Genomic DNA, 27,418 nt, shown 5'->3' with positions numbered 1-27,418 from the left:
AAAAACCTCTGGCATATCAGAAAATTAACATTTAAAACACCTAAGGTAGCCTACCTACTTTACAAAAAAACCTTAAATTTAAATAGACTACACTTACTCCTTTGAGCAAATACTCAAATAACTGTTCTAACTTAATGTTTTTTAGGGTTTTTCTCACTTACTATCTACTTATACAATTATCTTATTCGCACCTTAAGTGAAATCCATTTTTTTTTAACAAGTCAATTAAAATGAACCACAGCTTCACCTGATGATGAGAGCCATGGTTTGGTATTAATGTAAGAGTAGAGCCAGAATCTGAACTAGAGTTTATTATTATATTAATCAGATCTGGTTAGTTTGTGGTAAGGTTTATTTAGGCTAAAAATGTAAGATGAGAAACCTTTCCTCAGTATGGTTTATAGTCAATGTACCAAACATATGAAAGAGAATAAAGAATGTCTCATTCTTTAGAGTATTTGAAATGGCCCATAAAGTCTCAGTTTCACATAAGAAACTGGGTTTTTTTCACAGCAGTTTCTTTTTCTGTGAAATTGAGACTTTATGAACTGAAGCATGTCTGTGAAAATCATCTATGACATAATTTATACTCTTCCAACCAAATAAGCAGATGGTAGAATGAAGAAGAGCTATGTAAATCAATGTTTATACAGTAGCAGACATTTGACAGGCTTCAAATTATGTCCAGGGTACACTGATAGATGCCACTATCCATTACCGCTCTTTCTGTGACATTTTATCTAAGGGCCAAAAGCCAAAAGAGAGACCACAAGCATCTAACCACAAAGTAGCTCTTATTTTCCTATTCTAGTCAGCAATTAGCTCACAGGAACAGAATTTCAAGTATTTCCAATGCCTGTAGTTAAAAATATGCCTTTTTCTAAAATGAAATACAAATGTCATATGGTAAAAGCCATTGTTGGGACTGCAGTCTTTGGACTAAAACTACATACTCACTTTGCACAGTAGTTACACGTAAAATATTTGATCATGTGCAACTCTTACATAAACAGAAAGACTATTTATTTTAAAAATACATACCAAACCCTGTAGACTCTAATGTAATGTAATTGCCTTCTGCTTTTCATGAAACGGAGATTTTCTGCCCTGTCTGCTATCAAATCAGAAACATGTGATGAGTGTGAGTTACCAGTTCAGGACTTGTATTTCATGACCACGCCAGTGTCTGCAACCGCTCAGTCTCGCCACAAAGGATTGCAGCAATCAAATAGGCACAGGTAAAATTCAAATGACAAGCAGGGATTTCTGAACTCTAAATCCATCGTCTAAGAATTATAGTTCATTTCTTGGTGACTCCTTTCATAGGTGGATTTTGTTAATACATAGATGGTTCTTAATTTTTTCCTAACTGCAGCTCAAAAGGATCTCTCTTTCTTTAATGTCTGAATTAAGAATTTCTTTAATGTCTAATTTAAACAAGCAACTACACAGACCCTCAGCTCAGCAAAACTAGGTAACTATTTTTAAGAGAGCAGCAGCAGCAAAATCATGAAGAACTGACAGGCAACAAATGGGCAAAAGAAATTAAGCCAAGGAGCTGGGACAGCAAAGAAAACAAGAGAAATAAAGTGTACAGAATGTGTTGATCATAGCTTCCTTCTCCAAGTGATAGAGGAGCCAATGGGGACAGGAGCTATGCTGTATTGTTCTCACCAAGATGGGGCTGGTGGGGAATGTGAAGCTCAAGAGCAGCCTGGGCCGCTGTGAGCATGAAGTAGTGGGGTTCAGGATCCTTATGGCAGCAAAGAGGACACATAGCAAGCTCCACACCCTTCAGGAGAGCAGACTTTGGCCTCTTCAGGGACCTGTTCGGTATATATATGGTATATAATACCATGGGATAAAGCACTGGAGAGAAGAAGGGCTCAAGAAACCTGGTTGATACTGAAGGATCATATCCTTCAAGTTCAGGAGTGATGCATCCCAAAGAGGAAGTTCAGCAAAGATGCCTGGAAGCCTGCAAGGATGAACGAGGTGTTCCTATGCAAACACAAAAAACAACAACAACAAAAGCCTACGGAGGACGGCAGCAAGGACAGGTAGCCTGGAAGAAATGCAAAGAGATTGCCTGAGCAGCCAGGAATGAGGTTAGGAAAAGATAAAACCCTGAGAGATTTAAATCTGGCCAGGGGGAACAAGAAAAGGTTCTGTAGGTACACTGGCAATAAAAAGAAAACAAGGGGAAATGTGGGCCCTCTCTAGAAGGAAATGAGAGACCATGGTTATGTGGGATTTGGAGAAAAATGAGGTACTCAGTGACCTTTTTGCCTTAGTCTTCACCATCAAGTTCTCCACCAACACCACCTGCATCACACAAGGAAAAGTCAGGGACTGGAATATGGAAGTGCCATCTGATATAGGAAAATATCAAGTTTTAGACCATCTTTAGAAACTGAAGGTGCACAAATCCATAGAACCTGAGGAGATGCATCCACAGATCCTGAGGGAACGGACAGATGAAGTGGCTTAAGTCACTTTCCATCCTATCTGAGCAGTTGTGGCAGGCCAGTGAAGTTCCCAGTGACTGGAAAACGGGAAACAAAATTCCTACTTTTAAAAAGAAAAGAAAAAAGAAGACCCAGGTAACACAGGCCAGCCAGTCTTGCCTTTGTGCCTGGCAAGATCATGGAGGAGATCCTCCAGGAAACTATGCTAAGTTACATGGAAAAGAAAGCAGTGATTACTGACAGCCAACATGGGTGAGTAATTTACTAAGGGTAAATTGTGCCTGATAAATTTGGTGGCCTTTTACAACGGGCTTACAGTGGTGGTGGATAAAGTAAGAGCGAGTGATGTCACCTGCCTGGACTGGTGCAAAGCACTCAAGACTGTCCTACACAATATCCTTGTCTCTTGCCTCTTTAGAACCATGGTTCTATATAGATGTTTATATACTGCTTCCTACCTAATCCTCTGGCAGTAATTCTGTACCATGCCCCACTTCTTAAAGTTAAATTATGTCTTGTAACAGAAATGCAGGAGAGATAGCCTTGTGATTTAAGAACTGGACTGGAACGCTGTAGCTCGAAGGCACACAAGTTTTGTCTCTGACCTTTGGCAGAGACAAAACCTTCTCCTTTAGTACTCCGTATGTAAAATGTGAAGTGCCTCAAATATATATGAAAGGGTAAGTCAATTAGCTGCCAAATCTTAACTGTGTAGTACACACATGAGAAAAATCATACAGAAAAATAATTTTAAATAAGGAAGGAAAAATCCAAGTTGCTTGTAGTGTTGGCAAAATACAAGATAAAATACATCTAACAGTTTTGAAATCCTGCAAAAATACAACCCAATCCCTACATGCTGTGAATGGATCTTTTTAGCAGTAGGATTAAAGCGACCAGAAATCTTGTCTGCACTATACTTCCACACACAGAGCTCGGTACTTTAATGCCAGGATCAAAGACAGGAATCAAATCTGTGAACCTCAATTGCTTTTTCATCATCTGACTTGTAATATCAGCCTTGTTCTGGCCAGTGCCTGGGAGCTACAGGGGTGATGTGAGAGAGTGCCAGTGATCACATCCCCACAGAAGGCATTCCAGGGCAGCTGGGATGCTGCGGTCCCCAGCAGCCACAAGCAGTTTATTCTCAAAGCCTGAGAACCAGAAGCTATTTCCTTTCTTTAATTTTGCATTTAAGGATGACAGGAAGATGATAAACAGCCAAAGCCCAGACACATCAATATGCTAGCAGTACAAAAGCCCTTTGTGATTGACTGACAAAACCTAAAGAAGGGGAGGAGACCCTCTTTTTCTTCCATTGCGGATGGCTCTGGACAGAGACGCCTGAAATTTTAGCCCTCAAAAGCTTCTCCTGTTACCACCAGATCACCTTGCAGGTAAACACTTTCCTGGTTCATTGAGTCACTGTTACGTATCTGAAAAAGAATCTCCACTGAAAAGTGATAATGGTGGAAAAATACTCCCAATTGTACAGCCATAATTCTTACACTGCTTGTCTGCAGGCAATGCATTTCCTCTCTTGAGGAGGCTGTGCAACTGGATCCAGCTACATGTAAAGCAATCTGTTAAAATGAGGACAAGATTTACTGTTGGAAAGAAAAAGTTAAAATTCATTCCAGGAACCTAGGTACCATATGGCTAAAAGTGACTAAACATGGTAAATTAAATTTAATCTCTTCACATTACATTCAAAAGTTTGTATTTTTCTGTACAAGAGAAAAATTTACAAACTTACTGATTTAGCAAATGCAATGAATTATTTGTAATAACTTGTATTCCCTTTTAACTCCTGAAGAAATAAAATACTTCTGTAGGCTATTTAGTTACATTTTTAATAGTGTATGCATAGTACTAAAAATCCCTATTTCACTTATTTCCTAGCATGCAAATCTTCCCCTATAGCTGTAAAATCATTGGTACTACTTAATCCACAGGAAGCTATTAAGCAAGACTTCTGAATTTAGTGTAAAAGGGGCTTTGTTTCTTCTTAAAAGCAGTGAAGCTCAACAAAAGAGAAGTCACATGCTTTAGAGATGCTTTAAAGAATCTTCTTGACTTTTGACGTGTATTACCATTAAACAGATTTACCAGCATATCTCAGTAAGAAAAACTACAACCACAAAAAAAGATAGGAAGGAGAGGAACTAAACAGAACATAATTTTCTTCCCTCACTGGCAGATGAAAAAGCCTACTCTGCAGCCTTTTTGCAGACTGCAGGAGTCAAGAGCAGCATGATTTAACATAGGGAAAATGAAAACTAACCCAAGTTCAGCCCACACATTTAATACCCCTCATTTGGACCTGACTTAACCACAGCTCATGCCTTCAAGAACAGAGCTAGTTTGAAGACAATAATACAACAATAAAATACTTGCCTACTCATTTCAATCCACTATTAGCTTGAAAGACAAAGTAAAAAATAGTATGTACTGGGACTGGCAAACTTTCTATAATAAGAAAGGTGGTTCAAGGGGTTGGAGGCAGTATCTGTCTTTTTTTTAAAAGCCAAAAGGACCACCTTTATTCTGGGCTATCATTTGATACAGATAACATTTAGGTACTGTTTAGGCATATAAAAACAGAGCTGCAGACAGCATGCTGCAAAAGCACATACTGTTTCTCTATTAGTTCAAGAGGCAGAAACAAAAAAAGGAAAAAAATGCAAATTAGTTACTTTGATGATCCACTATGCTTTTAAATAAGTACTTTATCTGAAGAGCTTTAGTAAACCCAAAGACAAAAAGCTGCACTACAGCCCTAATAAAGCAACCAGCCATGTTCTCCCACTCCTTTAATTACAGCTGGTTCACAGCTGGTCAAAACCCTGTCCTGCTTGGTCTCTTACTCCTTAAGTGCGGATACTGTTCCATCTCTCCTCCTCACATTTCTCTTTTCTTCTCTGGTCAAGCAGTGCATCTCATAACAGAAGTAGGTCAAGGGGAAACAGTTTTGAAACTCAGTATAATCCATCAAGAGGATCCTCAAGAGGATCCAAAGAAAAAAATATTTTGAAAGGTACTCAAGAGGAGAATTTGTTTTCCCAGTGCACATAGCCCCATACGGAGCCTCCTCCCTGTCCCTTCCCTCCCCTTGGCTCCCAATCGATCACAACTCTGGGAAAATGATGCTAATCATCTGTCTCTGCTGGTAGTGACACTGTCACTGTGACTCCAGCTCACCTTTCCTACGCTCTCACCCTCTTTCCAGGAGACTGCAGAGCTGCCAGCTGGGATGGGAGGAGGCAGAGATGACACTCACACGGCTCGGCACCAGGTAACAGCTGCTTTGATCTTACTACCAGAAGGAGTGTTTAAAATACTGTAAATATGTTTGTGCTTATCCCTTTGAACACCTAAGTCTCGCAGTATAGACTCTCAGGTTTGGTTTAGTTCCCTATGGTGTACATGGACATGCACTCTGCACCTCTTCTGGGGATAGGCACGGACATGGTGACATTGCTTGGCTCGGCATGACAGCCACACCATGACAGACCATGAAATAACGAGCACAAGGATTGAAGGTGGATGTGGTGTGCATTTCCTTGGGCGAAACTGTAAATGCAACAGGCATCATGCAATCAACCATCCTTATCAAAACGTGGGAAGTTTTCTCTCAGGGTATTTTCAGGAAATTAGTCCAATAACTCCTGGTATCTTAAGACTAATTCTGTTCTAGTAACATTTCAGTATCACAAACACATGCATTCAGAAGGCAAACATGAATATTAAATGCTACATTCTAATCACTAAACAAAATATGTTGTTAATATATTCTTTCTCAGTAAAGGCACTAGGAAAAAACTTCATAAAATTAACATTACATGACAAATCTCTAATTTAAAGCAATACTTTAAGTACTGTTACCAAATTGGCATGTACATTTTGAAAGACAGAAATAAATAATGGCAAATTTAAACCTTTCTTGTTGCAAAGATGCATCTCTAGGACACAAGAAAGGTAAAAACACTTTCCCTTTTTCCTCTTCACAAGGATCTAAGGAGATCACAGAGTTTACTGAAGTTTTGAACTTTATATTATTGTAATATTACAATAATTCTATTTCAAAATTAAAGAGTATTTTCAAATGTTTCACATATTTTTTCCAAGCAGGAGAGCAGCTTGTTCTGTGATGGCCTTTTCCTGTAATTTTAATCCAAAAACTTTGGCAATAACCCATAAAAATCAATACTTAAATAAATACTTCAATATACATGTCCCTTTCAGGTTTTTTGATTTTATCAGCAGAACACAAGGTATATTTTTTTCATATCAAAGCCAAGAAATGGAAAGATAATATGGGCCATGTATGCAGAGAAGATTGGAAAAAACTTAAAATAATAGTATCTCAGCATTTTATTAATTCCAAACACCATCTCTCAGACTAATTTTAATAGGACTTCTAGGTAACTTTAAGGAAAAATGTTAGCCTAGATGAACCCCACCTAGAACTATGCAAGTTTGGTGCACAATCCCCTATATAATCAGTAAGAGAGAGGAAAATCCTCAAGATGAGTTAAACCTACACAAGATGAGAACTGCCTTCCATCTGCCCATCTTTCCCTCCTATTTCCTAACTTAAACCAGATAGGTGCCTAAAGCTGAAGATGAATTTTGGAAACAGGCCCTAGAGACATACTAAAGATCTAATTGTTGTGAGGTTCTCTTTAATGCTATGTTGGGGATCAAAATGGATTTCTTCTAATTTTATGAAGAAATTTATTTCACTGTTGTGTTCTTCCTTCAGTACCACCCACATAAACAGGTGAAAAGTAATGATTTGCAGTTGAAAATACAAGAACACAGAAATTGCAAAACTGGAATTTCCTCGTGGTTATTGCAGAGTAGCCACTGCAGACAATGATGGAGCAAGAGTGTCAGGAGAGGCTCACAAATCAGCTAAAGATGCTCCCCTTAATCCTGCTGGACACTGCAATTTTCCACCCTAAATACACTTTTTTTTTTTTTTTTTTTTGGTAAAATCTCGAAGTTCAGATATTCTTCTTACCTGCATGAAAATGTAAAAATCTCAAATTCTTGTAGTAATAAAAATATGCTTGAGATGCAACTTTATCATTTCTGAACTGCACATGTATGTGCAGCATTAGCCTGAGGAGAATCAGGCTCCCTGTCCTGTGAATGTAGTGGAGTTTGGACCAGAGCTCCACAAAACTCAGCAGTCCACAAAATTTCCCTGCAAACCAAACCCAAAAGTACTATATGGAGCAGCAGGATTTAAGAGACACCTTCTACCCATATTTATATTTGAACCCAGTCTGTGCAAGTCCAGCGGCAGGTCTCTGCCACAAATGCCTGAGTTAACCCTGAAGGTTATCTTCCCATCCCCAATCCCCTCTTGCAATTCATGGTCTACTTTTGCTCACACTAAATAAAGCAAACTGATATTTATAGCATTTCTTAGGAAGCTGAATGTTTTCATCTACTCACCAGGTCATCCAAAATACCTCAGAAATCAAGTTTCAAGACATTTACCAAAACAATGTTTTGAATCACTAACTTTGAGATGTTTATATAAGGATAGTAAAAAACATATAAACATGGAAAAAAATCCTCATCTCTTTTTTTCTTCTGATTTATTACATAATAATTCAACAGCAGAGGACTTTTAATGCACTCTTGTAATTCTACAGCAAATGGAAAATGCTCCAAAATAATCTTTATAAGAAAGGGGAAGATTGTTTCATATTAAAACTATATAGCAGCAACTCCAACTGTTAAGCCTGCTGATTCTACTGTAGAAGGAAAGTAGAATTATAAGGCGAAAATATCTTTCAAGCAGTTGCTTCAGCACAGAAAGCAGTTTAGGTGATTAAACAAGAGACTAACATGGCACTGGTACCACACATTTTTGAAAGAAAATACAGGCACTTTGAAATATCATGTCGAAAATACTGAATAAATTACAGGATATGTGTTTCACAGAGAAAGAAGAGCAAATAGCTGTAATTTGGGAGGCTAGAATTTCCTTAATGAGATAGCATAAAGGGCTCTGTGAACAAAAGGACCTTTTTCAAAGGTTTTCAGTGTCTTTACACAAGCTGCAGTACTCTAGTAGCAGTATATGACACTGCATCTGCATTTCTTAAATGTTTTTTTCACTAACCGTTTTTAATCAGCACATAAAATATAAATGGCATTAAGAGATAAAGAGCTTTCTGTTGTGAGCTCTGCAAATCCTGAGTTATGATAAACATGATGTCCTGCTTTGTGAAATCACAGCAGTAACTTCAGATTATCTGAAATTACTGTCTCAGAAAATAACACTTTAGCATTTATCTCTAGAGAAGGCAGCCCTCATCCTCAATTCATGATCAATCAATCATCAGAACCATTCAGCTTCCCTTAATAGCCGGTTTCAGCTCGTAGGTGGAGCTTTGCTTTCTAAGGTTCAGAGCAGATGAATTAACATGTGCATATTATAAGATGGTAGTCTATGGTCTAAGGATTAACTACTACAGCAACCAGAACTGTAGTCTGATAACATATATTCACCCAAATTGCTGGATTTTCTAAGTTTATGTGGATAGGATTTCTATGTAGGTGTTCATTTGTTGTACAGAGATTGCAAGTTTCATATTACGTGGATTTTTTCAAGCATAAAAATGCACAGCCATTGCATCAGCCTTCCAAAAAATCCCTTGTGTAAAATTCAAAATGAAACTGCTACTAAAAAAAACCAATTTCACTGTGTTTTACAAATATTTATTTTACACATTGTAGGATCCCTCTTGCTTCTTCATTTCATTCTATCCAATTACTCTAGAAGACACTCTCAGTACCACGAATTACTCAAACTGAAATAAGACGGCATGAAACCATGGTATAATCAAAACCTTTCCACCCACGACTTAATTCCATGCAAACTACAATATAAAAAAACCTCCAACAATTAGAAGCAGTAAAGAGAAGTGTTCTTTTACTATGAGACACTTTAAGAATGGTCTCTGAGGACTGACCAAGTGACCTCTCTGCTGTCTCTTCTCCCTGAAGGGAACTAGAGTTGGCCAGACTGTGCATACCCAGAGATATTTTCACCCAGACCCCTCTATACCTGGTTTATTTAGGAAAGTAGCACACTGTGAAGAAATCCTACTCACAACACATCAGATGACAAAGCAACATCAGATCACACCACTAAGTACTGGGGTTTTTGAGTAAGTGGAGACCCACGCAGACCCAGTGGAGTTCAGTATCACCTAAAAATTAATTCCTACAGATATGAGGACATTCCTCTCCCCAGACACATTTTTGCATCTAAGATTCTTAGGCAAATATGTGTGGAAGGGAACAATCCTGTTTCAGCTGTGGTTGCCTGTATGTGTGAATTAAATATACGTACATCAGATTCCGCCATACTGTGTATACTACAGCTATCCACAAATGAGTAATGCATTTTAATTTCATCACTTCCAGTGGAATGGAGCAGAAGCATTTTGAGAAAACACAGAGGTCCAAGTTAGAAGAAAAGTACCACAAGACAAGGATGGAAGAGAAGAAATAAAAAAAGTACGGCACTAAAATATGCTTCCTCTGTCTGTAAATATAACTCTGTTGCTTGTAAACCTATCATCTACATTTCAGCTGCTTTTTTCTTAGTATATTCCTCTATTTTTTCCTGACTCCTGCAATGACTTTTTTTCTTCCCCCTTGGGTCACTCTCTCCTTCCTTCTTCCTACTGTCCTCCTTTGTATGTTGCTCTTCTGAATTTACCTTCCACTCTGACTCTGCTCTCACTTTATCTGGAGTAATTATTCCTGGCTTTTCCTTCTACCATTTCGGTTCTGTAACCTCAGTTCTTTACTCCTGAGATTTAGCACCTACTTTTTCTTGTCCTGTAGCAAATGCATGCCATTTGAGCAGTCCAACAGAATTTGGGGAAAACTCCAGTGATAAATATCAAGGCTGCTTGCTGAAGTTTTCAACTAGTATGAAACACCTGCCTTATCAGACTATTATTACAAAATCTGCTTAGAAAACAAGATAGGGATTATAGTGAGATACTGAAGACAGTCAATATGCCAGAAAAGGAAATATTCAAAAAAATCAAGAACAATGCCTCTACTTCTGTAGACGAAGATTCATACATCTGTAACAGGAGTATTTCCTGCAACAGCAGGAGTGGGTAGGAAGACACCCAACTCAAGGGAGAGGTATGATCATGTTGCAATTAAGTGCCATATTTTTCTCTTTTAATGGATAACTATCAACCAGAGCACTGGCCTTCCAGAAGCAACACTAAGCAAACTCAACTTTACAGGCTGCTGTTAACCTGGAACCTGAAAGCTACCTTGGGAGCTATGTGATGTAGAGAGCATACCTCAATTCTTCCACAAAGAGAACAGCTTTGAACTTTCCAACTCAAGTAACTTTTAATGTCCTAGACTCAGCTAAGATCACCTAAAGTTATGCTGGTATGCAGTTACTTAAAAATGACCCAAGTCCATGTGAATGCCGTGGAGCATCTCTGCTCTCCGTGCTTTCCCAATCAGCACCGCTGGCTCTGGCCAATGCAGCTACCATGCATCACAGTACAAGCTGTGCAAGGAAAATGATTCACCTCAAAACTACCTGGAGCAGAAAGAACAGCCAAATTTAGTTAAACCTGAAGCTGTTAGGAATGCAGTGTCTGTCAGGGCTACCTGTTAGGGACAGTAAAAAATTTTAAATCAGAGAACCCAATAACCTCAGATAAGGCAGTTAATATGAACTCGGAAAATAAAACACTATTCTGCTTTTATTCCACGCAACATTTGACTCCCAAGCATCAGTCAGACTTTCACGGCATACAGGTAGACTTACATTAAGTCTCTTCTTAGAAAGTTTTAAGCTTCAAATTACACCATCTAGATATTAGGATTTTATCTTTAATAATGAAAGACTTTTATATGATCTCGGTGACCATGACTGCTACTGCTCTCAGTACCTTTGTTGACATTTCAGTTGGGTGTAGATGAGAAAAAGTAACTGTGGGAACAAGTTAAGTACAATGCAAAGGAGAATTTTCTGGTTTTCAGGTCAGTGAATGCTTGTTAAGAGTAAGCAATGTTTTATAGTCAACAAGAATAGAATATATTCTACAAGCCAAACATATCTGACTTTGAATAAGGTGTTTATTCCAAAAGTATGAACGTGATTTTGTCAGTTTGATCCACTTATGATTAAGAAAAAGGCTGAAGTGATTTTGAACCATTAAATAGGAAATGTAATTTAATGACTCTCCCAATTACTTCCTGCTTTACATGACAACAGAGACAGCAAGATTCCCTTCCCCGGGACTCCACACAAGATTTTTTCCAAGGGCTATCCAAAAATCTTAGAGAAGGTCATCAATGGTCAATTCACCTATCAATTCAGTCCACAACCAGCTCACAGCCACAGCCAGTCCAGACTGTATGTACAACAAATGTACAACTCTGAGGCCTGATTAAGTGACCTCTCTGCTGTCTCTTCTCTCTAAGCAGTTGACCAGACTCTGTGCAATACCCAGAGGTACTTTCATCCAGACCCCTCTATACCTGTTTTCTTTAGGAAAGCAGTGCACTGGGAAGAAGTCCTACTCAAAGTACTCACTACAGTGAGAAAAGAAAAAAATCAAAAACTAGTCTGTGATAATTATTTTTGACAAATTTGTGTTAGCACATTCATTGGTGTTTAGAAATAGATTTTTTCCCCCCAATAATTAAACTAAACTTGAGCCTCTATTTTAATTCCACTGTTAAAACACAGAGACAAAAGGAATTAAATGTTGTTGATGATTGCTCAACAGGATATTCCATCAGCCTTGGCATGGAGTCACAATTTTAGAAGAGAAAGTGGTTTGGAGCCCATTCAACTGCCAGTGTTTCTGTGTCAGGTCAGGGAAAAATTCACCAAATATGTCTTGGCTCTCCTGTGTCAATTCTCACCTCTAAAGAGGCTACAGGAAAGCTGGAGAGGGATTTTTTACAAGGACATGTAGTCATAGGATGAGGTATTGGCCTCGAACTGAAAGAGGGTTGGCTTAGATTTGATATTAAGAAGAAATTCTTTACTGTGACATACCATGTGGTGGTGAGTCATGGAATGGTTTCCCTGACAAGCTGTGGACATCTCATCTCTGGAAATGTTCAAGGCCAGGCTTTGCGCCCTGGCCCAGTGGAACGTGTCCCTGTTCATGGCAGGAGGGCTGGAACTAGATGACCTTGAAGCTCCCTTTCAGACCAAACCATACCAGGATTCTGTGATTTAACTTGCAGGTTCTCTCTGAAACACCGCTTCGTTACCAAACACATAGATAGGGGACAATTAGCTTCCCCCAAGATCATAGAACACTTGCAGTTTTGACCAGAATTTTAGTGCTCTGAGTTCATTTGACCAGCATTTATGCAGACAGGTGTCTAATCTCAACCTTACAAGTCAAATTCTCTGAGGCTGTTATGGCTTAACTCAGGGCTGTAGAAGTAAATAAAGCAAGAAGACTGCCAATGCAAGGTTCTTAATAGGTTATAGATGAAAGGAGGAATGCTTCTTCCAATCCCCTAAATTAACAGCCCTCTTCTATCCACAGACTGTTCTTGGCCAATATCCGTAACTAATGGAATTATGAAAAACAAGCTGCAGCTTCCAGAGTTTTGCAATTACCAGGGGATCATACAGCTTGAAGAACCATAGATGGCTGCACGATGCAGAAAATTCTAAGTCAAAGGGTTGTAGTCAAAGGTTACTTTAAAAAGCAACTTTCCAATTTGAGATAGAATGAAGTAAATCTGAGAGGTCTGGCATTTAAAGGGAAATAAGATAAATGACATACATAGATATTGCAAACTGAGAGAGAAACAAGTAATTAAAATGAATGTCTCATCTACCTCCCACTACCGTAAGTTTGAAAACATGAATACAATTCGTAACTTGTGAAAACATGTGAAAGAAGTTTATTCTAAAACTGAAAGAAGGTAGTTACACCTGCATACAAGTCAAACATTCAATACTATTCAAGACCGCAAAATTTGATTTTCCTGTTCTCCCCTATTTTTACCAGAAGAGTGAATGTGATCTTCCTGCCATGAGCTCTTAAAAAGAACCACAAAAAGGAGATTTCAGTTGTTTTCACACTATGTTAGATCTCCTTATTTAGGAAATGAAACTCCTTAAGTAATCAGTACATTCTCCAGAAGACTCAACATTTCCCTTTTTAGCCCAGTAATGTTACCAGCACTGGGTGATGCCACTGAAGCACTCCAGCCAATTCAGCTGGAATGAAGAATATACAGAGGAATACCAAAAACCAGTAAGCTCTAAGCTCCAATTGTCCAAAACAATTTTTACAACATAAATAGATACACCAGCAACATACCTGAAGAAGAACATGAACAGAGCAGCTGTGATGCAGAACAAAAGGACCTACAAGAAGGAGAAAGAGTGTTATTACACAACACACTACTACTGCATGTTTTGGATCATGAAGATTTTATAACTTTTACTATAAAAGCTATGCTTTATTGATAAGCTTGAGGGGTCAGAATGAAAGCATGTCTGAGTCCACCAAAAATGACTGATTCCTATAGAAGCTCAAAAAATTGAAACCCAAACTGGGGTAGTGGGAACAACAGATACAGCAAATGGCACCACTTAAAGGCATCTGTAATAAAAGACCAAGTAATAAAATAATTATAAAACAACAGAATTTAAACAATAAAATATTAGAGCTGAAATTTAAATGTCATCTTTTACCAGTCCTTGCTTTTGTGATTTATTCAAATATCATATTGCTAGTTCCAGTTTAAAAGGCACTGTGTTTAAAACATCTGTATTGACAGCTGCTTGTGCTGAACTGCTTTCCAGCAAGCTTGAGAGTAGATAATTCCACTCCCAACTCACAGTACCCTTTCTAGGAGTTTATCTTAGTGCTAAACTCACTTGGAACAATCCTATCTTGCTCTGTATCATCAATGTGCTCGTACAAGAGCTGTTGAGCAAACTTAGCAGCTCTCCAGCACCGAGAGGGGAACATCCCACTTCGTCCTGCCATCCTCTCTCGGGCTCAGAGCTGTTACTTCCTCCATATCACCCACACAGGGAATCACAAATGCTGAAGAAATCCTGCCTTAATCCATTCCAACATTGCCAGGTACAGCTCACAAGTGATAAAATACTGTTTTGTTCTAGATATACTGGCCCATATTCATACCATCAGTTAGGAAGCAAAATCCTTACAGAAATATTGCAAGTCCTTCAGAAAATATTTGCACCTATTTTCAAAGGTTGAAAAAGTTTTGATCATGAAAGGATACAGACATCTTATGTGAGAAGAAACAGAAGAGGTGGCAGAGGTATGAATTAGAAGGTTTTAAACACATAGAACAGGAAGCTACTGCATGTTAGATCAGAAAGTGTGACAAAAATTTGCAAAGGAAATCTTAACAATGACTTTCAGAGAAAAAAAACTTACAAATTACACCATTTCCCTTTTCTAAGTCCTCTGGCATGTGACTTAAAGTCACACGAGACATTAGAACAGCTGCTGTGTAAATTACCTATCTTTTCCTTTTCCGTCATCAGTACTACAATACTTTATTAATCCTCATCAAAAATGTGAACAACCGAAATAATTTTCTACAAAATCATTAGGGAAAGAGTATATTTTATGAGGGTAAAGAAATATTTCATTTCAAACTAGCAGCAAAAGCAGACTTGTTTTTAAACACAAATTCTACTCAAAAAGATCTGCTCTGTTCCTCTAAAGTTCAAAATCTATTTGATCAGTCAAACAACCATCAATTCTCTGAAGGTTGTTCTGGAGACACGGGGAGAAGGCAGCTAGACAGCCTGAGCATCAATATTGGGAAATAAGTGAGAAATGGCAAAGAACCAGTTTTCTGGATGATGGGGAGGATCAGGGGAATGACAAAACAAAAAACAAAACAAAAGAAGGAAAAACCAAAAAATACCCAAGTATGCCTTTGCATACTAAAAACACTCACTTCACTAAATAGTCTTTTTCTTGCCCTTTTTTCTTTTATTGGTTTTTTGCTTTTTTTTTTTTCCCAGTAAGTTTAATAATAAACTAGCAAGCATTTATACATATCATTAAGATGCCCTCAGAGGGCAAAGCACTGCAGCTGTCTCAGCTTGGGAAACCCAGTGCTGGACACAACGCTATAAACCTGTCTCAGCAGCACTGAGTAGAAGGGAAAGATCACCTTGTTCAACCTGCTGGCTGTGGCCTCCTGTTCTGGAAGGGCCCTTTGCTGGCCAGGTGTCCAGCTTGGCACTCACCAGGACCCCCAATTCTTTTTTGAGAAGCTGCTTTCCACTGCCCCCAAGGATAAACTGGTGCCTGGGGCTATTCTTCACCAGAGCCAGGACTCGTCCCTTTGTTGAACCTCATGAGGTTCCCATCAGCACAGTTCTCCAGCCTGTGGAGATCCCTCTGGTTGGCAGCACAACCACCCAGTGCAGCAACAGCTCCTCCCAGTTTTCTATCACCTGCAAAGCTGCTGAGGGTAAAGCCTCTTGTCCACTCCTCCAGGTCATTAATAAAAATGCTGCTGACCCAAGGATGACCTGCTGGGGTCTGCCCCACTGGCCAGTCTCCTGCTGGACTTTGGGCTGCTGACCACAGCCCTCCACACCCGTTCAGTTCAGTTCAGCCAGTATTCAACCCACCTCACCATTTTGTCTACAACCTATATTCCATTGAGCAAAATCCAGAAACTAAAAATACTTGGAAGGCCTTGCTTAATCAGCCTCTATAATTTCAAGATGTTGTCCAGAACTTAAAAATGTTCCTTGAAAAAATTAAGACATGGAAGACTTAGGCAGGTGGAGAAGCAGAAATTGATACCAATTTTTGTAAATGAGAATTTCAGGGAATATTAGACTGTCGACCAGACCACTTCAAGCATCCACAACCACAGTGCAATATATTATTTTACACAGGCAGTTTATAACCTGCCTTATAACCTTATAACTTTATCTAGATAACAAGATAAGAAACAACCAACACAACAAACAAGTAAATTAAAATTACTGGAATTTTCTTCTTTGACAGGTGATTTAAAGGAAGAACAGGAGAATGTTTTCGTAATTTTAACGCACCTTTGTTACTGTTGGTTCTGCTAATCAAGTAAGTGTGCACTGGGCTGCTCAAAAACTCTACGGGAGCAAACTTACACAGCTAGCAGTTCATTTGCAAACTAAAAGTCATTTTAAGTGAAGTCACCAAAGACATTTTGTCTCCTTCTTCAATAATAATTTAAATGATGGAATGTGATTGAATTGCCCGAAGTCAACACAGTGAAATTCAATTAAAGCTAATATGAAGTAGCTGGCAGGAGAAATCACATGCATAAAAAGAAGAAACCACCACGTAGGCAAGAGTACAATGAGTATGTATACAAGAGCATAAAAATTCCTCAGGTCACAAGTAAGTAGGTACATACAATGCAATGCTGTAGAAAGCATTGTAAAATATCAACGATTCTTTCAGGACCAAAGGTAAGATGTTACACTAATAACCTCAGGCTAGCAAAATCAGTGTTTGGAACACCACTGTTAAAGAAAAGCATAGACAAAACAAGGCAGTCCAGAATATCATGATGGAAATAAAAGGCCTGTAGTGTACAACTGCTGGAAAACTGCTGAAACGATAAAAAAAGTAGTTAGTGGTGACTATGACAACTATTTTCATATAATTATCATATACTGATAAATCTGACTCATCAAGTACAGAAGGAGGAAGGCAGAGTTAAATCTACAGCAAATAAAGCATTGGTTGGAGAACAGAAAGAGTTCTTTCCAGGGTAGTGATGCACCAGAACAAGCTGTCTGTGAGATCGTGGAATCTCCTTTACCAGAGATGTGTAAGATCAGTAGAGGGAAACATATCCAAGAAATGCCATAGGCATGTTTGAAACCAATATTTACTCAACTGAAGGACAGCAAGAGGCGTGGCTGAACCAGACCCAGACTCTTCTACATGAAATTCACAGCCACACATGGAAAGTCCAGAGACTGCCTTATCATAGCACAAATAAGACAGAAAACAGAAGAAAAAGTATCATTGTGCTTTCAAAATAAGCCTTTTTTTAACTTTTTCCCCATTCTACAATTTTTTTATAATAGCTCCAGTACAATATGCAATACTTATTTTAATTTTTAAAATAACTATATTTTAAAAAAAGAAGAAAAATACTAAAGCCTACAGAAATATAATTCTAAATATTACGTGAATTTAAAACTTCTACTCCAGTGAGCAGGAAGCCTCACTTGGGATTTTTCTTGCAGAGTCCATTACTTTTTGATTTATAATGGAAGACCAACACAATGTACTTGGCAACATACAGACCTTGAAACTTTCCAGCTGAAGAAACATATACAAGCAGAAAACCTGCATGTTGCTAATGAGAATTATATGCCCTAAATATTTTAACATCTATGAAGAGATGCCTGTAGGTTACAAGGAAAAATCCTTATGCTCCAGGACAGGTTAGCATATTTGATATGTGATTACTTTAATTGATTACATTACACTTCACTGTACTACTCCAAACCTTAATAATTTTTATTTTTTTAAAAGGAAATTTGCTGACAAAACTGAAGAGGTCCTTTTTTCCAGATCTCTGTTAGCTGATAAAGCCAGTTTTTTGCGTTTTTTTTGAAGAAAGTTTAGCGCTCATACAATCAGCAAGCAGAAGTGACATCGGGCAGTATCCAGCACTGAGCACAAAACAAAAAGCTCCGGGTGAAAGTGGTTACTACTTGCCCTGGTGACAGCAGTAAACCCAGTAACAGCAGGAGAAGCCGCTCACAAATGAACTGCCCTCACGGCCAGATAAAAATCTTGGCCCAAAGAAAGGAAAAATAACACTGCTAGAACTATCAAAACTACTTGAGTCTTGTGTATTCAGGCTTTTCCCGCACATTACTCAACCCTGAAGTTATGTGCATTTTCTTTAAGCATTTCCATTATAGTCAGATTTCCTGTGGTACAAAAGGTCTCTGACTGGAGGCTGCTGGTTCTCCCCTGCAGCCAGAAAGAAAGAGTAGGACTGAAGCCTGTGATGAAGGAACACAGACCTTGTAATTAAAAGGAAAAACACTGAAGGTACTCATAATCTATTTAATGAGTACTCATAATCTATTTAATGAAGACAGGAGGAGGTAAATCAGTGATATTAGCTGGTAGAAGCACCCAGAGTGTTGGAGCTACAGTTCAACACTGCACTGTGCTACTACCAGCTCACAGAAGACCTAAGGCAGCTTCAACCACTGGCACATAACACTTGACTTCTAATGTATTCATAAAACCTGAAAACCATCATCTTCCTGATCAATCATTTTGCAACGTATGCAAAACATAGAGCTACACTTGATACAAACAAAGTTTCTACTACTACTCCTAAATCCTGGAGGCTGTGTGCTACAGAAAACTGAACTGCCAGCTGAAGTCTGTCTGAAGGAAGGTTTAGTGGTAAAAACCATGGAAAATTAAAAACCCAGTTTAAATAAGCCCCTTCAGTAACTAGTACTTGAGCCAATTTCTTCCAAAGTTACAAGATATATAACTGGGATACATATAACTAGGAGCTTTGTACAGTTGGTTACAAATTTTTACTCTTAAAATATATGATGCAGAAAACCACAACTATTTTGCATATTTTTTTATTCCTTAAAATAAAGACATTCATCCACAGAAGAGTTTACTGCTGTCTCTGCTGCTAGAGGTTATAACCCCCTCTCACCTCTATACACAGTTGAAAAGCAGCACAGTAACTGTAGTATCTTTTATTATACCAGGGATCATGGAAGATGCTCCATGGGACTTTTGACTACATAATCTGTTTTTCTAATTTGCCCCCACTTCAGACATGAAGAATGATTTGTTGTACCCAAAAGAAATTCTGGTTTTTTTCCATACATATTAATTAGTCTAATAAAAACCAAAGCATCTCTAACAGTAAGCCCCCAAAGCGGCACTTGCTTGTGGTTCCTAAATTTTATTTCAAGATGTGTTATTGCCCTTATTAAAATGTTTTCTACAGTTCTTATCACTTAGATAATCTCTTAGGCAAACTCCCTTCTAACAAAACCAAAACAAAACAAATTAAAATAACGGAAGTAGCTACGCACATTAATGTAATGGCCTTGTACTCCATGACCCAGCAAATATATACATGGAATATCTCTTTTTCACCTGCACATTATATAACAACCTAATCAATGAACTCTCATTATGAAATACATGGGTTAATCTTTTTCAATAACCAAATAGCTAGTTTAAAAAGTATGAAATTTTCTATAATTTTCTAGTAGTTAAAAGGGATGGAAATCACAGTCTTTCTGAGTAACTAGACAAAGATACTGGAAGTCATATCAAAAGACACCAAAGACATCAAAATGAACTTACATAAAAGCAGAAGCCACGTTACTTTGCATTCAGCCTCTTAAAATCTAATCTTATGATCACCCTTACTAATATAAATAGTTATTTTTTACCATTATTTAATGCCTCAGGCAAGAAATTGTCACAGTAAACAATTACCTGATGGAATTAGTCACCATTAGCTGAGACAGCAGTTCCTATGTGACAGTTACATCGTCACCTATATGGGACTATGTCTGGGGAGAACTTCACCTGCCATCAAAAGTAATGACGAAAACTCTCGTCATGCCTGTGGTTATCCACATAATGATTTTTTTCCTAGCTGAAATTAAATAACTTTTGAATCAACTTTTGAAGCAACATTGCTGCTGCTTTAAAATTGATAGGCTTTATGAAAATACAGAAAACAATTTGTCAGGCATTTATTGGGCACAGGGCCAGTTCAGCTACACCTACAGCACTCAGCTGTTAGAGGCTCCTGATTTGTTTTCTGACAGCAAGTCTGAAGCAATCCCTGGGCTGATAAGATCAAAAGAAACACTAGTATGTGTTATTAAACAAGAGATTATATAGATTCTTGTTAAAGTACTGTTGTTGGATCACGATTAAAAGATTACAATTGGCAAATACAGACAGTAACTGAGCCAAGACCGGGAGCACCTGCCAGTCCTAGAACAGCAATGAATAAAAAAAAAATAAAAATTAAACGCTTGATTTTTCTAGTCCAGAAATTCTGTATGTATATGTATAAAATATATACTATATATACACACATACATACTTATAACTAAGCATTTCAGCATTCTTCATTTGTTTCCTCAAAAACACACTTGTCAAATTACTTTCCTCATTCTTCATATTCTACTAGCCACAGCAAACAGTTACAACATACAGTGACAGAGCCACTGAATATCCCTTCTGGAAGCTTCTCAGGAGAGTCCACTGCTTTCAAGAATGCACAAGGCCTGAGAGACTGAAGCACAAAAAAGTAGTTGCCAAATGAAACTGTAGTTTCATCACCAACACAAACAAAAGTTTTGTATTATACCACTGGAGCATAATGAGTTCAATTTAAAAATCTACACTTCCAATCCATATTTAAAAATCTGAGACTGGGTCACCACGATCCTCCTACAAGTTGACATGCTCCTCACGATGGCTACACATCTTGCTGTGCAGGTCTGCCCATTGCTGGGCCATGCACACAGCTTGAGTTCAAACTACAAAGTACTTCCAGGTAACATGAACGTGTGTAGTCATCGCTCCTCCTCCAGCACCTTTTTTTTGATGATTATTCCATGTGTCTTCTGCTGGAACAGAGATGCACAGGAAAACAAATCTTAGACCTCACCCACCTGAGAGCAACTATTTTCTGCTCTCAAGGAATGAACAGGGGCAGGGCCAGACAACTTAAGCCACAACCAGATCAAACCATAACCTGATACTAACAACATAGTCAATTCAACCAGCACGATTTGAACCTCTCTCCATCATCATTTTGACAAATAAATGCAAATTAGTTGTGAATTGTTCAAATTATATTGAAAAGGCAAAATTAGTGATATACTTGAAATACAACACTGCAAATGAAAACTACAACGCTAACATCTCTAAGTATTAAATCCGTATGTAAGCCAAAATTTAAATCTGGTCACTTATCCTACAAGAGCTTTACAAATGCAGTAAATACTTAAAACCCAATAAATTTACTTAAAGTAGTCTGTGCAGATGTCTTGTATTAGGCTTCTGAACATAACTGCTTAGCTCATGTTACAAAAATCATCCAAGACTTTATCTCGACCATGAGAACTTCCGCTTATCTGTCTCTTCTTCTTCCAGAGCTCACAGTCACTGAAGAAATACAAGGTTTGATATTACCTTAGTATCCAAAAAGGAACTACGAGTTATTTGTCTTTAAAAGCTTGTAGGTATTAAAATAATTTTGTTGCTGTGAAGCACATGTATTAAAATAATATTATAAGCACAATACTTTGCAAGGCAGCATCATGAAAGCCACTGTAATGCTTCATACTGGTGAAATTTCTGAAAAGTAGCCGAACGTGATGTATTTCTGACAAGCATTAAAAGCTAGTAAAGGGACAGAGTTAAAGAGGCAGAAATAAATTATCTGTTTTGATAATTCAGACATAAAAAGCAGAGTTTTCCCACTACTGCAACCGTTTAACTATTATGTAAGTGTGTATTTGATAATTAAAGTCAGTTAACTGGCCAAATTTTAAAAAATACTAAGAATTTTGGCATGCTCAGATTTAAGTTGACTACAACAGACAAATAGCTATCCTCTGGGCTCAAGGGCTTCCTGCCCCACATGCCCATGCCCATAGCTGCCCCTGTTCTGCAGGCTGAGACTGGGGCCATGGCAAAGAAGAGGCTGAGGAAATCAGTGGAGCAGCCAGGAGAAATTCACATTAAAGAATGGGCTCAGGAACTGTGTATTATTTTTCTTAAAAATGCTGCACAACCAGCGGACACCTACAACAAATGCTATTTCTATATATACATATATAGCATCATTTTGACGTTTACTGAGGAAAAATATTTCAAATTGATGACAATTAATTATGTTTGTGCATAAATCCTGGCACCTTGTATATAATTTAACTTTCCTTTATCTCTCCACAATTTTGGCAGAGTTCTCATTAGCATTTTGAACTACATGCGTTGCTTTGCAAGTAAGAGCCCCCTTAAGAATGTGAGGAGGGGGAATAGCTAAATAGATAAGCTAAAATGCCTCTCACATTTCCCTAGATAGGAGCCTCCACAATGTACAGCTGACACTGGCTGTCATCATAAGACACAGGCAGCTCCTCAGGGGAACGAGGACTCTTGAAAACTAACATTTATGTGAGCATGTTAGGAAAGAGAATCAGACCTGAGTGGAAGGGGGTGAAAGCACTGATTGTGTTATCTGTTGGACAGAGGACTTCATGCTGCTATGGAATTACTCTCCAGTGAATTTTCCTGAGAAAGTATAGATACTCCTGTGGCATGTGAAAGGAAGAACTTGAATTCTCTCCACAGATGTCTACTCCGTCTCACTGCTGGAGGTTCCTTCTCCCTCAGCATCCACATCACTGCAGTAAGGCAGGGAAGGGGCTCAGGCTGCTGGCGATGGCTGTGCTTCAGAGAGCAACTCGTGCTTTGAAGAGCCCCTCCGGTGGTCCTTGTAACCACCTCCTACATGGAGACTAAGTGGCAAGAGGAGATGCTAAGCAGAAGCTCATGAAGCACTATTATAAACTGTTCTAGCTTGATTCACAGTGCCTTGCCCTATCTTTTTGTTAAGCTATAATATTCTTAGCCATAAGATATGGAAGCTGAAAACTGATACAAAAATCAATGGAAAAATAATGTTGTTCTATTGAAGTACTTAATTTTAAAAGATTACACAGCGAAGACCCACACCCCAGCAAACACCCATTCTTCCTCCATTACAGAACTTTATTACACCTTGATTAAGATAAATAGTATAGATTATATTATTCTCCTCTTTCTCCCAACAATTTTAATTTTGCCTTGTTTGTTTTACTAACCATCTCCTTAGTGTTAGATGTCACCCACTTCCCCACACAACACCTACAGGTTCAGGAAAAAGTCTTGGCACCAGCAGAGAGGGAATGCTACAGAGAAGGCAGATCAATTTTTATTCCTTCTGCTATTGTTACTATCATCACAACACAGAAAAAAACCCCAACAACATAAGCAAAATGAAACAAGGTTAACATAAGATTATGCCCTTTGGTCTTTGTTTAAATATTCTCTTAGATATTTAAAAGTTGGTGTGGATGTTTATTCATGCCTAGAGGTATTACTCTGCTGCTGATCCAAAACACAACACTCCAAAACTGGTACATACTAAACAACTAAAATGGTCACAATTTCATTTACATTACACCCCTGCCATCTGCTCTGCACCCTCACCTCTCTCACCCTTCCCTGTCCTCTGGGAAGGGAGGATGGCTGTCTGCACACAGCTTCTCCTGCTGGGAGCTGGGGAAGGAGGGCCACCAAAAAGGCTGTCCCAGACCATCAAATTACATCTTCCACAGTGTGGTGGATAAAATCCCCAGTGGCAAACTGCATGCATGCAATGGTATCAGACCAGTAGGAAAAGGGGAGAGGAAAGAAAAGCAAAAGGAACAGATAATGTGGGTTACCTGGTTAACCAAATCTCCTGCGTCTGCTCCTGGAGAACTTCAAAAGTACTGTAGTACTTGGTAATGACATAATTTTTATGTTTTGATAACTTTTTAAAAATATAAATGAGGACACATTCAAATAGTGTCATAACTGTGCACAAAACACCTCAAAGAAAGAAGTTACCTTGATAAAGAGAGTTAGAAAACCCTTGAAAAGCATACAATTAGCTAAGATCTAAACTAATTCATCTGCAAAGATTATTTTCATTTAGCAGTATGAATCATTACCATGAACACTAATGAAAATCTGATTCTAGAAAACAGCTGTGCAATCCACTGAGGTAACTGCAGACAGCCCAAAACTATGGTGTAGAACCCTGAAAATTACTGGGAACCTGATAAGGTCACAACAGGGAGATTAGCTGCATTTGTAACTGACCACACAGAAAAATTTAATGAGCTCCTGACACTGCTGCAAGTGTCTCCAAACTCAGTTGTTTCAAATTTCTGGACACATTTTAGGAAGCTACTCAAAAATTTCAATTTCATGCAAATAATGTAAAATACTACATGACCAGGAATGCACATTATCTCATGTTAGCCAAGAAGCTACGGATTTACTTTAAGCTCTCCTTCATCTAGACTCTCTCTACTCAGTAAGGGGAGACTCAGCAAGCACTCCTGAGAGATAAAATAACAAGTTCAAATGAGAAAACCTTTCAGAAGCTAAAGCTGAGAGAAAAGTCTGATCTTTCTTGCAGCACTTTCTCTCACTCATGTCTTTTCCAGTCTTTACCTCAGAGCCATCAAGCACTGTATCACTGCTTTTTCAACTACAAAATACACTAACTAATGGCTGAATATAGTGTTAAAGACAGTACACCACAAACAAGATGTTTAAACAAAATTTTGAACTGCTGCTAACTGTGGATTTTTTTTACACAGCTAACCAGATCTATGCAGAGCACATGGTACAACATGGCATGTGTGAGTTCAACTCTTTCCTAATATGCATGTTCCAAATTTCAATGCAGCACAAAGCAATTATCCCATGAGAAAAACTTACATCTGAAAAATGTCTTACTCCACTAATAACTAAAAAAAAAAAAAAAAAAAAAAAAAAGGAATTTTTGTTTATGGAAAAATAAGGTAACTTATTTAAATTATTTTTAAAAATTTAAAGGCTTATCATATGTATGATTTTTACCTACAGGAGAAAAAATATGATTTAAACAGTTTCATAAATGAAACATCTGCATTTAATACAGCTGATTACTCTATAAAAGACATCATCAATTATATTTTTTCCTGTAAAATTACTGCTATAGATTTGAATCTTCAAAAACATCACATTTTCAAAATGTTATATTTTTTCCTCCCCAAATATTGCATTGAAGTAATTCTCAGCCCCAAATCAGTCCTAAATGTCACCAGAGTCTATCTCACCCTGTCTTGCCTTGGGAGTCACAACACAAGCACATTTGAACTCACCATCCCCAGATGTGTTTAAAAAAAGACTGGATGTGGCACTCAGTGCCAAAGTCGCGTTGAGGTGTCAGGGGATGGGCTGGACTCAATCTTGAAGGTCTCTTCCAACCTAGCCATTCTGTGATTCTGTGAAAGACCTGTCTGGTTTGGTTGACAGCAAAGGATGAACAACAAGTGCCAGAACTCTACAAAGATTTCTTGCGATAAGAGAAAAAGTGAAGGAAAGCACATCATGAGTTCACTCAGTTCACTGAACCGTGTAAAATGACTCAACATGAACATCTTCAACTACAACAGCAAAGAGCTCAACTGATTCACTCCTGCTCTTCAGAACACACCTGCTGCCCTTTTGAACTGTCTCAGTAAATATTGCTCTGAAGCACACGGGCGAGCTTTAGCTAGTGAAGATTACAGACTCCACACATCACTTTTTCAGGAAACAATTTAATTCTCTGTCTTCTGCACCTGTAGATGCACCATAAACAGTGCAGAACACCAGATGATTTGGCTAAGATCCCATAATTAAAGGCTTTTTGATTATAGAACAAGCACTCTGAACGCAGTACAGCAGAAGGTGAAATGTAGCCATACGTGCTCATGAAATATTTGCTCCACTAAACTGATTCAAGTTTTCCAAATCACCACTGAGAAACTGTATTTCCAAAGCCAAGGTGTGAGTAGATGAACTGCCAGCTAATGAAATAAAATGGCATTCCAAACAGGATTATAAAAAAACCTCCACTATTTAAACTTTGAAGACAATGGATGATTATAATGTAAATCAAACAACCCAAACATCCTTGGGTTCAGGGATGACCAGCTGAAAACATCTTTTCATCTTTCAGCTACTCCCAGACAAGCTCTGTAAAAACGGGACTAGGAACAAATTGTGGGGCCAGTTCCCTACTGCACCAAAATATATTCTCTTCATTGCACTCAAAAGCATAACGGAGCTATGAGAACATCTAAATGCAATGCAGCAACACTACAATCTTCTATTTCCAACCACAATTTTTGTATCTTTTATGCTGAAAATAAGAGCTAAACAAATTGCCACAAGGTTATGGTTAACACAAGGGGTTAACAAATTCATACCCAGAAAAATGTAAATTCAAGGTAAAATTTCTGCAAGTTGCAGCAATGGAATTGAAATTAAACTGCATTTAGTTTAAATCCTATTATCACTGGAAACTTTTTTAAAAGTCAGCAGTTTTGGCATAATTATGTTTCTGGTCTGTTTCCTCAAGAATCTCAAGAGACTTTCCTGTAAAACAGCTTAAATGCACATCCTACTCTGTAAAATGACAGAGTGCATAATATCAGGGTATCCATCACATATAGATGTGCTCTTTTCTTCCCAATAGAGCACGTAAGAACAAATAAGTCAACCAAAAGAAGATTTCAGCACATCTTAGTGAAAGTATCCCGAAACAAAGACTTCTTTCTGCTAACTTAATAAAAAAGACAAGTGAGGTAAAAGAAGACATGTAATGTTATCTCATCAAATTTCATATTTAAGGGAATGCTTTCACAAATACTCCTGACATCTTTGAGTTAACTGCTATATCACAACTTCCAGGGATTTCAGAGATTTTAGTAATTTCTCTGAATCCAAGACAGAAACAAAAGAATTTTGGTTTTGTTTCCTTAATAGCAACCACAAGAGCCCAGCAGTACCCAGCACCACAAACCCCTGCACTCACCTTTGCAGGGACAAAGGGCTCTCTGGGGAAGGCCAAGAGCTCCTTATATTCCACTAGCCAACAACAGCTGTTCATTTAGAGTATACGTAGAAGACTATAATCTTACAATTTAGAATAGGCTTATTAAAAGTAGGAAAAAAAAGAGGGAGTTCTGTTGTTGCTGTTGATTTTTTCAATAACTTGACTGCCTTATTACC

General features: G+C 38.1%; 1 protein-coding gene across 1 annotated transcript in view; it reads right to left on the bottom strand.

Moving 5' to 3' along the window:
* Positions 1 to 27,418, bottom strand: part of TMEM135 (transmembrane protein 135) — a 158,594-nt gene that overhangs the window by 46,175 nt on the left and 85,001 nt on the right. Inside the window, exon 6 of the mRNA XM_040055997.2 lies at positions 13,841 to 13,887. Coding sequence (XP_039911931.1) covers positions 13,841 to 13,887 — 47 coding nt within the window. The remainder of the gene's footprint in view (positions 1 to 13,840; positions 13,888 to 27,418) is intronic.

Source organism: Hirundo rustica, chromosome 2 (genome assembly GCF_015227805.2).
Source record: "Hirundo rustica isolate bHirRus1 chromosome 2, bHirRus1.pri.v3, whole genome shotgun sequence".
Taxonomy (NCBI): Eukaryota; Metazoa; Chordata; class Aves; order Passeriformes; family Hirundinidae; genus Hirundo; species Hirundo rustica.
The sequence above is the reverse complement of the archived record's forward strand: the minus strand, read 5'-3'. Positions and strand labels throughout refer to the sequence as shown.